General features: G+C 36.1%; 1 protein-coding gene across 2 annotated transcripts in view; it reads right to left on the reverse strand.

The window, feature by feature from the left end:
• Positions 1-2,097: 2,097 nt before the first annotated feature.
• Positions 2,098-16,157, reverse strand: part of CUL3 (cullin 3) — a 113,487-nt gene continuing 99,427 nt past the window's right edge. For both annotated transcript variants that reach the window (XM_004376373.3, XM_023731353.1), the window contains 3 exons: positions 15,414-15,600; positions 7,538-7,683; positions 2,098-4,458 (listed from right to left, as the gene is read on the reverse strand). In XM_004376373.3, the coding sequence (XP_004376430.1) occupies positions 4,327-4,458; positions 7,538-7,683; positions 15,414-15,600 (465 nt within the window). In that variant the 3' untranslated portion in view covers positions 2,098-4,326. The remainder of the gene's footprint in view (positions 4,459-7,537; positions 7,684-15,413; positions 15,601-16,157) is intronic.

The raw sequence follows: 16,157 nt of genomic DNA on the forward strand, positions 1-16,157 counted from the left end.
CCCACCACATGCCAGACACTGTGCTGAGGCTTTAAGGATCACAACTGCAGAATGCTGAGACTGAGAACTTTAATTTTCCCACTGTAAGAATTTTTATGTAAAGTTATTACGTGAACTGTACTTTTCTGTTAGAATATTAAAATGACAATTTTATTAAGTTACTAAAAAAAAAAAAATATAAGGTTATTTTGAGCTTTCCACACATAATTTTGAGCTATTTTTGCTTGGCTCATTTGAAGTCAATAATTTAGACTCCAATAATGAGGAGCAAATCACTTAAAAGACATGTTTACAGAACCAATTCTATACTTCTAAAATTAGTAAATAAGTAAGTTTTCATTTCAAGACTTTCTAGCTGTTCTTCTGAGAGCTAGCCTCATGATCAATTGCTGTAACACTACTTGTTAAATTCACCGTCATTCTTAGGTCTCCTCTTACTCCTGGCTGAATATTTGATACAAGAAAGGTACATAGTAAGCAAAATGCTTTAAAATATCTGAGACTTGAATTAGAATCAATCATCTATCCATGTTATCCACGAGGTACATAAACCTGTCACTAAGATTGTGGGGAAGGTTCAAGGAAATACTTCTTTTAAATGGACACATTCCAGAATAGCATCTGTCACTTTTCCAGCTTCCCTTCCTTTCAAAAGCTGTCAGCTAATCTTTAGCAAATAAAAATATCCTAAGTTCCAAATTAAGATGCTTCATTATCTTTTAGTCTGCCATATTATCCACTCTACCTTTTCCTCATACGAATCAGGTACAAAACTAAAGAAGATAAATTTTTAAAATGAAAAATCTTGTCAATTTGCAATATGGAATATAAGCTCTGGACCCAGAACCTAGGATCAAACCTAGGTCCAACTTCTGGCTTTGTCGTTTAGGGCAGTAACCTTGAGCAACACTGGTGTGATAATGGTTATCAAATAGAGCTGATGTGAGGACTAAATCAACTAATATATGCAAAGCGCTCAGAACAGTGTCTGGCACATGGCAAGCACTTAAATGTTATTGTTTAGTATTTCTAATTATTTCTGCTTTTGGGGATAGAAACGATTTGTATCAATTTTGCTAACCTAAAATATTTTACCATTCATATCAATAGCGTAATGTTATGCACCATATAGTAAAATACATGATCTACAATTTTGATATATAACAGCTTTCCTTCCTAGATTGAGACAATCTAATAGTATACATCATGTAGTCTATGAAAAATAGGCTGTAAAAAACTGAGTCTTTAGTAGTAGACAGGCAAAAATAGAATCATGTAATACCAGTCAGTTATTCAAAGTGAATTATTCAAAAACTGCAAACAAACACAATACTGTCTGGATTTAACATTTTAAAACTATTTTCCAAATTGACAAACCAAGTTATATTTAGAAGCCAGAGATGATGCCAATGGTGTTAGTCTTCTAGAGATGTAGGTGTAAATAAAATCAATGTTTCTTACCTGAGTCTTTCTTGCTCCCCAACATACTGGCCTGACAGAGCATCAAGAGTGCTTCCCTATGACAAGGATTCTTACGAGGAAGTATAACATTTTGAGGTCTCGTGTGCTACATGTGCAGGTTCGCGATGTTGCACAGGTGATTCTAATATATACTTTAGAGGGGCATGCAAGGATAGCATGAATCTCTTTCCCCATCCCCTTTCAATTCACTGACATAGAGAATCCTTGCAACCACAACCACTTTTTATTTCGTAAGGCGGTGTGTTCCCTAATTGCCATCTTAAATAATATTAACAATTAAAAAAACAAAACAAACATAAAAAAACCAACCTGTCCTGGATTCAAAAATGATAGAGAATTACAATTTAACAATTGCTGAACAGATTACATCATTTTTCCAGATGGAAAACTATGCATCCACCCTCTTAAAATTCAAGTAAATCACCAAAATTTATTCACATGAACAGGACTGAATGGTTATGATGTATTATTCCTTAAAATAAAAACATTTAAAAAAAGAAAAAATCATCAATCTCTTGCTGAAAAGTAGTATTAAAATGTACCTTGCTCTGCGTTTTGTCACCTAAAACGTTAATATATTTTAGCTCATAAAATCAGTCCTATGATTAAAAAGCATTTTTTCTTTTCTTTTTTTTTTTTCAAGGCAGACTCATCAGTATTCCCCAACCATTCAACTGTAGTTCAGAATTGTAATATGTTTATAAGCATGTAAAAGGCATAAATACCAAATCTGTGTTCTAAAACTAACAAGTACATCTCTAAACTCTAGATTTGTACATCCACACTAGAGTGACATAATTTAACTTTACTGATTTTTAGTAGTTTTAACTAGCACTTAAAATTGTTTTAATGTTTCATTTAGATTTCAAAAACTTGAAATTTTTACATCTTTCAAATATTTATTAACTTGACAATCTGAGCTATTCCATTTTCCAATGTGTTACATACCATTTAACTGGGAATTGAGAGCAATAAAAGAAATTCTCAAACCTTAAGTACAGTACCTTCCTTTAGATAAACCCTTACCATTATAGAAATTATAATTATGGAAATATATCAAAAACCCTTTAGCTTCCCATGTTATACCTGACCTACCACCTCTCAAGGTAAAAGTGTCCTGAGAATAATGTTTGTGATGTTCTTCATCTGCATTTTAATTACATCATGTAAAAGTAGAAAATGTAGAGATTAAGAACATAGTACCAATGGAGACAAAATTAAATGCAATTAAGAGAACAGCTGCAAATCTAAGAAGGAAAATTATAACCCAAGACGCAAGGGGAAAAATATTTATGTGGCGTTTTTAATCCAGATTAGAGTTCAGTTGTTGTAACTTGACCATAAACTTAAACAGAAACCATCTTCTGAGACATACATTCTAGTAAGTATATCAACAGTACTTATAGTAGATGGGGGTGGTGGCGTCAGTTATTTGAACTTATTAGTAACATTTCACTTTTCTAACCCAACAGAAACCTATAGTGGTTTGCCCCAATTACATATTGGAAACATTGTCTTATGAAAACAAAATTAAATAAAATTGAAGATAAAAATACTCTGAAGTTAAAATAAAGCAAACTAGTCCTTGGCAGACGAATCAAGTAAAAAACATTGGTGAAAGTTGGAAGCACAGGATAACTGATATGAATCTTCAGCACAAAGCACATCTCTGAAAATGTGAAATGATGACTCTTTGGAGGTCAAAAGCTACATACCCAAGAATCATCAGGTTTGAAAAATATTGCTTAATCACTCTCCAAAACACAGCTGCAAGAACTGAAGATTTCATTAAAAATATCCAGGTAATCATATTTATTGCATCTTTAGATTGCATTTTAAAACAGAAAATTAATAGTGCACCACAGCTTCACCAAAATATATATTTAAGTTGGGGGAATGGGCCCTAACATATTTATAAACAAACTGTAGACTGTGCTTTTCAAAGGGCTGAATTAAATATAGCCAGCTGCCAACTTTGTGCTCTTACGTACTTGAATTAATGAGTATGTATATACTAAGTTCATTTATTTCTGTCTACAATAAATGAAATTAAAAACACCGCCCTATACAATCCACCATTAGCAGTGAGTACAACAGCAAAAAAATTATTGTACACTTTATACATACTAAAATATTTTCTTTCTCTAGAAATAACTCGGAACAAAACCTAATCATTATAGGACTTAACTGGGGAAATCTCAAATTACAATAGGGAAACCAAATCAGTGTGTATTGGGCCCAAAACAAAGATTCCTGGTCATAAGGCTGTAAGATTAGTAAGTGCGAGTGACAGAATAAAGCATGCTCAAAATGTATGCTTGGGTCTTTGTATACTTATCAAACCTTTAAATTAAACAAGACTAGCTTAAAGAAATGTCTTAAAGCAGAGCAAGAGAATTGGGAATTCTGTCATTTCTTTTACCACTTTTGTTACCCAACTTATACAATGCGCAAAGTGCTAAGAACTACAGAAACACATTTATATCAACACTGAAGACCTGGGGAAATGAAATCCAACAATTTTATTTTAATGAGCTGTATTTTCTAAATTTTTGTTTTATTTTTTCCTGTTTTCATACAGTATTGAAAACAAAACGCGGCACATTCACATTTTCCCGAGGAACTGTAAAGATGATCTCTACAGGGATAAACGTTGAAAGCCTGAAGCTCAATCAATGGATGTTGAGAACTCTCAAAGGGAGTAAAGGCTTGATCTGAATGGTTTAGAACATGTACTGTAATTTAATAGAAGAGATGGTTGTCTTAATATTTAGTGATTTAAAAGAACTTCCCAGTCCATGCGAAGAGTACAGTCCAAGAAAAAATCAAATTTCTGAACGCATTTTATGCTACATATGTGTATACTTTGCGATCCTCAGGTGTTCGTGCCAAATATTCTCTCTCAATAAGTCCTTCAATACGTTTCTTAATAACAACTGGACTTGGTAAGAATCGAGCCTTCAACTGCTGAGTTACCTAAAAGAGAAGGTAAAAAGACTAATTCCTACCAGGAAAAAAAAAGCCTTTAAAAAATGTAAGTTCCAAATAAACACAAAAAGGTTCCTTTCTTTGAACAGAAGTAATGTGTCATCAATTTTAAGACTCAAGAGATCAACTTCTGTCACGGTGCCAGGGTACTGTGTCATCAATAATAATAAGAAAACAGTAACTACGGTAGCAACCACAGGCTGACTATGCATTATACATCACTCACTACTGTATACATTAATTTATTTAATATTCTTAATCCTGCAAAGTAGGTTATTTTACAAACGAGGAAAATGAGCTACAGAGGAAAACTCAGGTGAACAGGTAGTAAATAAGAGAGCCAATGGCTAGAGATGAGAATCTCACTTTCTCAACGTTCACGCTCTTTCCACTCATTCATCCTGCTTCTCTTGCAGATAATTCTTCCATCCATAAGCCAGTTTTTCCTTTACCTGTGTTGATCAGTTCATTTCCCATGGCCATACGGATTGATAATTCTTGGGAATCTGAAACTCCAGCACTTCATTGTCTGACTAAAATCTATCACTCTTCCAGTATTGTCACTCCACTATCAACAAACTTGACCTCAACCTACCTGAGATCTTTGGTCCTTTGACCCTTCTTTCTTCTAGGCTACTAACAGCTTTGCTGATCTTACCTCCTCCTTACTGGGTCAAGACTGCATACAAGATTAACTTTACTCTCAACAGCACCTTCAACTCCTTGATTCCTTTGGTCCTACTCAGCAAACTCCCTTTGATCAAATCCACCATTCTACATCTCCTACATCATTCCAAATCTACTGCAGTTCCGTGATGAGTAAAGCTGTAGTTCTTACACCATTTGTGTAGACCAGTGAGGGTGGCAAACTGCAGTCCACAGGCCAAATCTAGCCTGCTGGCCTGCTTTTGTTAATTTTTTATTGGAACACAGACACATTCATTTGTTTACATATTGTCTATGACTGCTTTTGAGCTAAAACTAGCCATTTACACAAAAAGTTAGCCAACCTCTGGTATAGTCTGCTAACATAAATTCATAGTTCTCAAGTTCAGGACACTCCTGAGCACCATTCTTCAACAGATATTACTTCACACTTCTGACAATTTCCTTAAGCTGTGCAACCTAAGTCTTACATTATAACTTCACATCCTGTTTTACATAAGGAAAAGAGGTCAGCTCACTTTGAAACTCCAATTTCTCACCCTGCTTCCACATTTGTATCTATCCTTGATTACAACACCCCTGCACTCCATCCTTGGTTCTCAAGAAGAGGCGTATTCAGTAACATCCATGTTAATACAAGTACCACCCATATTCTATATATATACTCACCTTTCCTTTTCTGGACTTCAGTTCATCGATTACTCCCTCTTCCAGTTAGTTTCTAACCTTTTATTTATTTATTTTTTAAAAGCATCCCTTCTGTATCCTTAGGATATAAACATGCTCAAGATTTTCCCACCTCGTAAAAGAAAAAACCCAGAGCCTCTCAATTCAATACTTAGTCCTCCAGTACTGCTCTCTCTGCCCTTTCCTGTCAAGCGCAAGCCACTGTCTTAGTGGTTTCCACCTTCATTCACTCTCAAGGCACTACCTACCATTGGAGGTCCACTCTTACCAGTCCAATGAAACTGTGCTGGAAAAGCTAATCAGTCACCTAACTGTCAACATGTCTTAAGTGTTTGCCTTGATCTTTTCATGATTTTTAACACTCCTTATAATTATTTTCCCTGACCATATGTTATTATCTTTTTTGTTGTTATTCTCTTTCCTTTTCCTACGTAGCTGCAGTTTGCAAACTTTAGCATGCATGAGAATCACCCAGAGGGCTTGTTAAAACAAGATTTCTGGGCCCCTTAAGCACAAAGTTTCTGATTCCATAGGTCTGAGTGGGGCCTGATAATTTGCATTTGTAACAAGTTCCCAGGTGATGCTGATGCAGCAGCTGGTCCAGGGACCACATTTTGAGACCCAATGATCTAAAAGGTTTCCCTATCCATGTCCTTTGCTACCTTTTTTGCCCTTTAAATAGCGGGAGGGGGTCTATCCTCTAGTTTTTTCTTTTTTCCATGGTATCCTTGGGCAATTTTTAACCCACACCTCTAGTTTTAACTACGTTACTATACCGTGGATTCCCAACTGAATTTCCAGCCCTTATTTTCCTCCTGACTTCCAGCTAACTACTGGATACCTGCCTCTGGATATACCAAAATACAATGACATGAACTTGTACAAAATGATATTAACTAGCATGTGAACCACAGCAATTGCCCTTCTTCCTGTATTCCCTTTTCTGGTAAATGGGATGGACCTCTATCCAGTCACTCAAACAAGAAACCTAAGAGTCATTGTCAACTCCTCCCTCTGCTCACCCATTATTGTTGTGTGCCTTCAAGTTGATTCTGACTTATAAGGACCCTATAGGACGGAGCAGAACTACTCCATATGACTTCCTAGCCTGTAATCTTTAGAGGAATAGATTGCCGTATCTTTCTTTCTCCCACGGAGCTGCTGGGTGGATGTGAACCACCAACCTTGTGGTTAGAAGCTGGGCACTTTAACACTGTACCACCAGGGCTCCTAACATTACCGACTACCAGTCAATAAATTATCTCAACTCTACTTCCCACTGTCTCCATCCAGCTCTCTACCCTCTAAACTAATCTCTTAACCTGACTACCATAATGGGCAGCCTCTGAATAGGTCTCCCACTCCTTAATTTCCTAATTTGTAAAATGGAGGCACTCAAATAAATGGTAACAGTTAATAGTTCAGTTTTACACAAAAGTATCAAATAATAGTGAAAATATTTTTCTTTATTCTACTTGTGACAATATTCTATTATCATTTTCATTACAAACAGGTTAGTTCTTAAAAAATAAACATTTCAATGAATCACTGTTAATTATCGAGTGCTATAATTTTAATGAGAAGTGTTCTACTATTCCTAATTTTAAAATAATTTTTTGAATTAGTGGAATACAGTAGTTTCCTAAATTCAAATTGTTAGTAAGTAACATGATTTTGCTTTTTCTACATTAATTCAGTCTCGATGTGTTCTCACCTCTGCTACTAACACATTGTGCTGCATCTTCTTTCTAGATTTCATTATCCGCACTATAGCAGCTTCTATCTCATGTTTTCTATCGTCGTCTACTTTCTGCCTTGTTTCTTTTCTTTCTGGGTCAGATTCACCTTGTTTGGCAGCAACTAAAATAGAAATAGACATTTTACCACAAATGTAATGAAATAAATTGGTTTATAAGCACATTTAATATAACTTAGCATTACAGAAAAACAACTACTGCAACCTCTGAGGAGACACACATACCTACTAGTTAAAATAAATATTCAAGAAGTTCTTAATTCAATGGTTATTTTAATAAATGTTTAAAGAACTGACGATCAGTGATATAAAAAGCCTGCAATTCTAAATTATCCTTTTTAAAAATTAGAAATTCTATTTTACCAAGACAATAAAACCATTTTTATAGAGTACAATGAGTCCTTTCCAGGAAGCAGAATGATAGCCAGAAATGTTCAGTAGCAAAATTATCAGTATAGCAATTTTCACAGCTTGCTAATTCCAGAGGTCAACATTAGTATTATCACTGTGGTTCCAAGTTAAAACTCACCAAAAGTATTCCAGATAGGTGAATATCTGTCTTACTAACTCAAATCTCCAAGGCTTTAAAAAGGGAGGAAAGAGTACAAATTTTCAAGATTCTGTCAGCTAACTAAATAATTAAAAACTACCACTGAAACATCAGATCAAAGAATAGTTAAGTAATTCATCTGTATTGCTAACCGAAATCTCCTTGGATTCTAGTATCTAATAGTTTCTTGTCATCTATTTTATTAATATTTTTCATGTTACAAAGTCATTATCTCTAATTCATACTACAATCCAGTCTTCAAGAGAAGTTTCACCTTGTTCTTCCCTATGGTTTTCAAGATAACAGCTAAGGGATTAAATATAGAAGTTCCTTTCTCCTACAACTTTGTTCTAACTGAAGTAGCAGAGAAAGAAAACTGGTAGCTACTATATGTTATTTGATCATCAATACAGATAGATGCGAAATTTCTGGAGGGAGAAATTGCACAGCTACAAAGTACTTGGGACACACCACTGACTTAGGCATGGCCATAGGCATGAGAGAGAAGACTAGAATTTGGAAGATCATTCCCATGTGCATCTCCATTCAGCTATGTTATTTCTAATTAGAATTCTTTAGTTAAGAATACTGCTTTCACAATTAGAAGAGCGTAGTCAATGTCCTTAAAATATGTATGTAAAAAAATTTTTGAAATGGTGTATCTTTGGCTATGTGTATTTTCACCAAAAAAAAAAAAAGTTGAGAATTTAGAGGGTTAAAATGTTGTGGGGTTGTTAACCAATGTCATAAAACAGCATGTGTGCTACTGTTACATGAGAAACTATCTGTTCTGTAAGCCTTCACCTGAAATACAATAAAATATTAAAAAAAAAAAAAGATTAAAAGAATACTGCTTTCAGCTTTGTTTCCCAAGTAAAAGAGAATCAATATCTTACCAGAAAAAGAATAAAATTAGATTAAAACAGACTACACAAAGCATAATGCTTTGAAATAGGAAAGTCAATATTATGAAAAATTAAAGAAAAAAAAGATAGGGGTACTGGTTTAGATTAAAGGGAACTAATGAGACATAAAAATCAAATGTAATGTGGAAACTGATTGAATCCTGGATCAAAAGAGTATAGCATGGAAGGAATTTTTGAGACAACTGAGGACATCTAGTATGAGTAGTGTATAGATGATAATGGAGCTCAGGCTGCTAACCAAAAGGCCAGCAGTTTGAATCCATCAGCGGCTCCTTAGAAACCCTATGGGGCAGTTCTACTCTGTCCCATAGGGTTGCTATGAGTCTGAACTGACTCGATGGCAACAGATATGGTTTACAGATGATATGGAATTCTTCATTTTCTTGGGTGTGACACAATATTATACTTATGCGGGAAAATGTCTTATTCTGAGAAGTGTGCTGACGTATTTAGGGGGAAGTACTATAATGCTTGAAAATTAATTTCAAATTCTAGCAAACTCAAATACGTTCACAGAGTGAAAAAAAAAGCAAATGTGATAAAATTTTTAAAATAAAAAGTTTAGGGGAAAAAAGTTTTGTAATGGACTCCTTTAATATTCACAGAAAAAAATAAATGGAAAGATTGTGGTGATCCACAGTGAATAATGATGCTTTTAAAAAACTGCCAGCAGGAGCTCATTGCCAGAGCCTATAGCGCATTCCTCTGCACCAAGAAGAACCTAATAGCTGGTGTATGCTTGTGTATATAAGTATACGTATAAGCATGTAAGCACATGTGTCCTAATTATCTAGTGCTGATATAACAGAAATACCACAAGTGGATGGCTTTAATAAACGGAAATTTATTTCCTCACAGTTTAGGAGGCCAGAAGTCTGAATTGAGAGCACCGGCTCTAGGGTAAGGCTTTCTCTCTCTGTTGGCTCTTGAAGAAGGTCCTTTTCAGCTTCTGCTTCCTGGTTCCATGGAGATTTCCATGTGTCTGGGCATCTATCTTACCCCATTTCTACTTCCTAGCTGGCTTGTTTAATCTCTTTTATATCTCAAGGAAAATGACTTAAGACATACCTTACACTAATCCTGTCTCATTAACATAACCAAGACAACCCATTCCCAAATGAAGATTATAACCACAGGCATAGAGATTAGGATTTATAACACATATTTTGGGGGGACATAATTCAATCTGTAACATTCTACCCTTTGGTCCCCCAAAATTCATGTCCTTCCCACATGCAAAACACATTCACCCCGTCACATCATCCCAAAAGTCTTAATCAACTCCAAGCCCAAAATCTCATCTTCTGAATGATCTAAATCAAATGTGGGTGAGACTTTACACATATTCCATCCTGGGGCAAAATTCCTCTTCATCTGTGAACCTGTGAAATCTAGACTACAAGTTACCTGTTTCTAAAGTACAAGGTGGAGCAGGCACAAGGTAAACATTTCCATTACAAATGGGAGAAACTGAGAGGGAAAGAAGGGGTAATGGGCACCAAACAGGTCCAAAACCCAGCAAAACAATTTATAATAGCTCTCAAGGCTTGAAAATAATCCTCTGAGACTATCTGGGCAATGGTCCCTGCCTTCCAGACTCTGGGTATTGGCCACAGTCTCTGGTTCTGGGTAGAGGGTCCTAGGCCTTGGGCTTCAGCTCTGCCTTCCAGACCTACTGGGACAACTCTGCTCCCTTGGTTTTGGGTGGCCCCATTCTCCTAGTCCATCTGAGTGGAGACCCCACCCCCCTCAATCCCTGCAGGCCCCATTCTTCTGCCCCTGGGGCATAGCAGCCCCACTGTCTCAGCTTTGGTCAGCGGCCCCATATTCTTGGCTCATCTTAACCACAGTCCCACATCCCTGAACCAAGTTGGCAAAGATTCAACTCTTTGAAACCTATGAGGTTGTGGCCCCATCCTTTAAAACCGAGAATGCCCTGCTTCCTGTGCTTCTTCCAACAGTTCTGCTGATCTCTGAGCCGCTCCAAGGATGGTTTTCTTTTCTTAGAGGACAATAAATTAGCTCCTTTGGTCGGTTTCCTGCTTGTAGAATTCCAAGAGGCAGACAGCATTCTCTCCTTTCGTTCTTTCTCTGTCCCCTTCAGTCTAAGCTAATGAGTTTTCTGCTGTGGTAGTTGGTTAGATCCATCTCTTTAAAGAAAGACTGTGTAGCCATGTCCTTGGTGAACATTCTAGGATAAGTGTCCTTAATTTGTACAACAGAATTTTCCAAATCTTTAAATTCTGCTTTCATTTTTGCATAGTTCATTTTTAAGTCCATCTCTTCCCTCTTGCATTTTATTGTAAGTGTCAAGGAGAATCCATGTGGCTCCTTTAAGATCTTGTTTAGAAATCTCAACATCCAGATATCCAAGTTCATCACTTACAAGTTCTACCTTCCATCAAACATCTGAACATAATTCAGACAAGTTCTTCGCTACTGTATAAAAAGCACAGTCCTTCCTCCATTGTCCAATCACGTTTATCATTTTATTTAGAGGCTCACCAGAAGCACACTTAACGTCTACATTTCTAGCAACACTCTGCTGCTGATGCCGTATGTATTCTCTAAGACGACAGAGACCTTTTCTATAGCTCTCCTCACTTCCTTCTGGGCCCTCACCAGAATTGCCTTTGACGTCCATAATTCTACACACATTCTTTTCAAGGCAATCTAGGCTTTTGCTGTTAGGTACTTTAAAACTCTTCCAGTCTCTGTTACCCAATTTCAAAAGCCTTCCACATTTTAGATATCTGTTACAGCAGCACCCCACTCTTATGGTACCAAATTCTGTCTTAGTTATCTAGTGCTGCTGTAATAGAAATACCACAAATGGATGGCTTTAACAAACAGGAATTTATTTTCTCAGTTTAGGAAGACAGAAGTCCGAATACAGAGCGCTGGCTCTAGAGGAAGGCTTTCTCTGTTGGCTGTAGAGGAAGGTCCTTGTCTCTTCAGTTTCTGCTTCCTGGGAATACTCCATGTGTCTTGGCATCTGTTATGGACTGAATTGTGTCCCCCAGAAATGTGTACCAACTCAGCTAGACCATGACTACCAGTATAGTGTGATTGTCCACCATTTTGTCATCTGATGTGATTTTCCTATGTATTGTAAACTCTACCTCTGTGATGTTAATGAGGCAAGACTTGATCTACAAGATTAGGTTGTGTCTTAAGTCAATCTCTTTTGAGATATGAGAGAAGCAAGCACAGAGACAAGAGGACCTCATACCACCAAGAAACAAGAGCCAGGAGAATAGCGCATCCTTTGGACCAAGGGTCCCTAAGCTGAGAAGCTCCTCGACCAGAGGAAGATTAATGACAAGGATCTTCTTCCAAAGCCCACAGAGAGAGAAAGCCCTCCCCTGGAGCTAGTGCCCTACTTCAGATTTCTAGACTCCTAGATTGTGAGAGAATAGATTTCTCTTTGTTAAAGCCATCCACTTACCATATTTCTGTTAGAGCAGCACTAAATAATTAAGGCAGAATTTGGTATTGAGAGTGGGGTGCTGCTCTGACAGATACCTACAATGTGGAAGCAGTTTTGAAACTGTGAATGGGTACAGGCTGGAAGAGTTTTAAAGTGCCTAATAGTAAAAGCCTAGATTGCCGTAAAGAGACTACTGGTGGAATTACGGATGTCAAAGATAATTCTGGTAAGGACTCAGAAGGAAGTAGAGAAAGCTGTTAACACTGCAGATGGCACAGACTGTGAGAAGCAGGAGCACAGAAACAGCAGCAGCAGAGAAATGGCAGCAGGAGAACCAAGAGCCCAGTGCGAGACAGCACTGGAGCCAACCCATGGAGGGAGAGAGCTGAATGCCTTTGCACAAGAGGCTTCCTGGCAGAGTGGGGCGCCTCCAGGCACTTATTGGTGGAGCAACAGAGGTTTGGAATACTTGCTGCAGCAGGGCAGACACAGGCAGTTGTGTCTTAAATCAATCTCTTCTGAGATATAAAAGAGAGAAGTGAGCAGAGAGACATGGGGACCTCATACAACCAAGACACAAGAGTCAAGAGAACAGCGTGTCCTTTGGACCCAGGGTCCCTGTGCTGGGAAGCTACTTGACCAGGGGAAGATTGATGACAAGGACCTTCCTCCATAGCTGACAGAGAAAGAGAAGCCCTTCCCCAGCAGCTGGCACCCTGAATTCAGACTTGTAGCCTTCTAGATTGTGAGAGAATAAATTTCTATTTGTTAAAGTCATCCACTTGCAGTATTTCTGTTAAAGTAGCACTAGATAACTAATATAGCATCTATCTTATCCCATCTCTGTCCTCGCTTGCTTGTTTAATCTCTTTTATATCTCAAAAGAGATTAACTTAAGAGACATCCTACACTAATCCTGTCTCATTAACATAACAAAGACAACTGATTCCCAAATAGGATTATCACCATTGGCAAGGAGGTTAGGATCTACAACACATATTTTTGGGGGACGCAATTCAATTCATAACATGTTATCTATCTATGTATATGCTGGGGAGGAGGGAGAGAGAAGGCAAGTGGGGGGAAGAGACAATCAACTATGGAAAAAGTTATAAATGACAATGAACCTAATTCTTTTCAATGTTTGTGTCATTTGAGAAATACTTTTACCTTCTTTGTTTGAACTTTCACTACTGGTTACCTAAAAAGTAGTATAAATATGTAAGGTCAGAGTCTTTGAGTACTTGATTGTGATGCTGAACCTAAGCACCTTTTCTAAAAGGTTAACATATACTTTGACAATTTAAGAAAACCTATGCAGTTATATGTTCAACACCAGAGAGAAAAATCTGACTTACACAAAATGTAAGAGCCAACATAATCTAAGGACATCCCTAAATGAAAAACAGTATTTCTTTACAGAATTTTATAGCTGAAAAGAACTTTTAAGAGATCACCTAGTCAAATCTTTCATCATATATAACTATATTCCTATTTTAATCAGGTCTAAAATATCACACACACAAACACAAATCCATGAAAAGAAGACTATTTTTTTGGGGGGTGGGTAATAATATGATAGTAACATTGTTAAGCATGATGTAATCTTGAACTACAAATACAGTTACTTATTTAGGGTAAAGTAGTATAAAAAGCCCGTTACTATCAAGTTGATTCCGACTCATAGCCCCCGCACAGGACAGAGCAGAACTGCCATAGGGTTTTCGGATACATATGACTATCCGTTTTCCTCTAAATCTATGATACAAATAAACCCTAATTTCCAAAACATGTATCTGCCAAAAAACTATGAAGTTATATAACTCTTGCACTGGGGGAAAAGATATTTACTACATGACTCTCATGAGGACAAGTCTGTTTTATTTTTGATATACATCTATGTCACTAAGATATGGGGCCAATCTTTGCTGTCAAAGATTACAATGATATAGTTTGCAACTATAAGTAGTAGTAGTAAAGGTGTTAAAAGACATACCACCTTGCTTCACAATGTGTAAGTATAAATTCAATATAAAAAAGAAAAGTTAAAAGTGTGTATATAAAGTTCTTCAATCAATGTATTCTGGTAACCAACTGGATATTTAACATTAATTTTGAAAAGACATTATATTTCATTATATACAGTATAAATATAATTTTTTTAATCGAAAAATTACATTTAAAAATAATCTTATTTAAGGTATAGTTTTATTACATATTTGCTGTAATGTATGAATTACTACAGGGAAGCTTATGTGAAGCTAGTTTTGAAACCAGATTAGCAAACTGTGTTAGAATTTTAAGCATCAGGATGGGTGGAGTGCATTTTTCTCCCTTAAATACACATCTTATGTTAAATATACAATAACAAAATTTTCACTATCAACTTAAAAGTAGGGCTGTACTAAAAACTGTTAAAAACAGAGTATCATTTCTGTTTTTAAATTAGAGAGAGAGGTTTTAAGATTAGGAAAGAAACAAAATATTTATCAAGATAGAAGTAGCTTCCTCTAAAGAACGAACTTACACTAGTATTTCTCAATTAAAAAAAACCTTATAAATCAGTTTTAAAAATATACTTCCACTATTTAGCTAACAACCAAAAACAATTATTTTATAAGTACTAACATATGTTCATATAATTGTACTTCATTTGTTGAAAACACATATGGAAATAAGTACCTTGTCCACACTACGAATTCTTCCCCTCCTCCCCGATACTACAAATTACTTTTTAAAATGCTTACTGTGCTTGGATTTAGCTACATTTTGACAGGAACATAAATCAATAAAAGCTACTTTACTTCTTAATCTAAGTGTCATGCAGCATCACAACAATATTACTTATTTTTCAGGACAAATACAACAAGTGAGAATTTTGAGAATAATATATAATTTTTCAAGCAGGAAAAATGTAATTTCAGATACCTGTTTGAATCTTGACTCTGTGTAGTTTGGATGTAAACTGATCGTTAACTGTAAATATGTGCCCGTTTTCTATTTCCTTTGACTTGGGTTCTTTTGTGAGAACCCGTTGTGTTGGTTTGCCACAGGCGAGGGACTGTAGGGCTCTAACAAGCTCTCTTTCAGGAATATCAGTCTCTTGTTGGATTTCCTGAAAATTACCAGATTAACATAATTAGGCTTTATGAAAGATTAAAATAAATTGGCAAGTAAAACTGACCGAGCAGTAGTAAGAGAGAGGTAATTCCATTAAGAAACAATTTACAAAAAGAATTTTCTGAATATTATGACACTTCACTAAAATATTACATATTTGAAAAAACTAAAGGAAAGGATGATCCAAATTATAAAATATTTAAAAGACATGCATTTTTTTGGTTACTTTCAGGAGACATAATGCCTAGTCTAAAAATGTCATCCATGGTTGAATGGACACGGGGAATCAGGGTGGAAAGGAGTGTGCTGTCACAGTATGGGGAGAGCAATTAGAGTCACATAACAAAGTATGTATAAATTTTCGTTATGGGAAAAAAAAAATGTCATCCAGCAGATATTATAAGTGATTTGCATTAATATTTAGGTAAAAATAAAGTGTTAACAAACATGTAATTGTTTTTAGAAGTACCTTTCAATCGTCCTCCCAAGTTTATCCACACTACTCACTGGCTTAGCAACTTCTTTCATAGAAGCTTAACCTCAGGCCTTTCA

The sequence above is a fragment of the Trichechus manatus genome, unplaced genomic scaffold (genome assembly GCF_000243295.1).
Source record: "Trichechus manatus latirostris isolate Lorelei unplaced genomic scaffold, TriManLat1.0 scaffold00041, whole genome shotgun sequence".
NCBI lineage: Eukaryota > Metazoa > Chordata > Mammalia > Sirenia > Trichechidae > Trichechus > Trichechus manatus.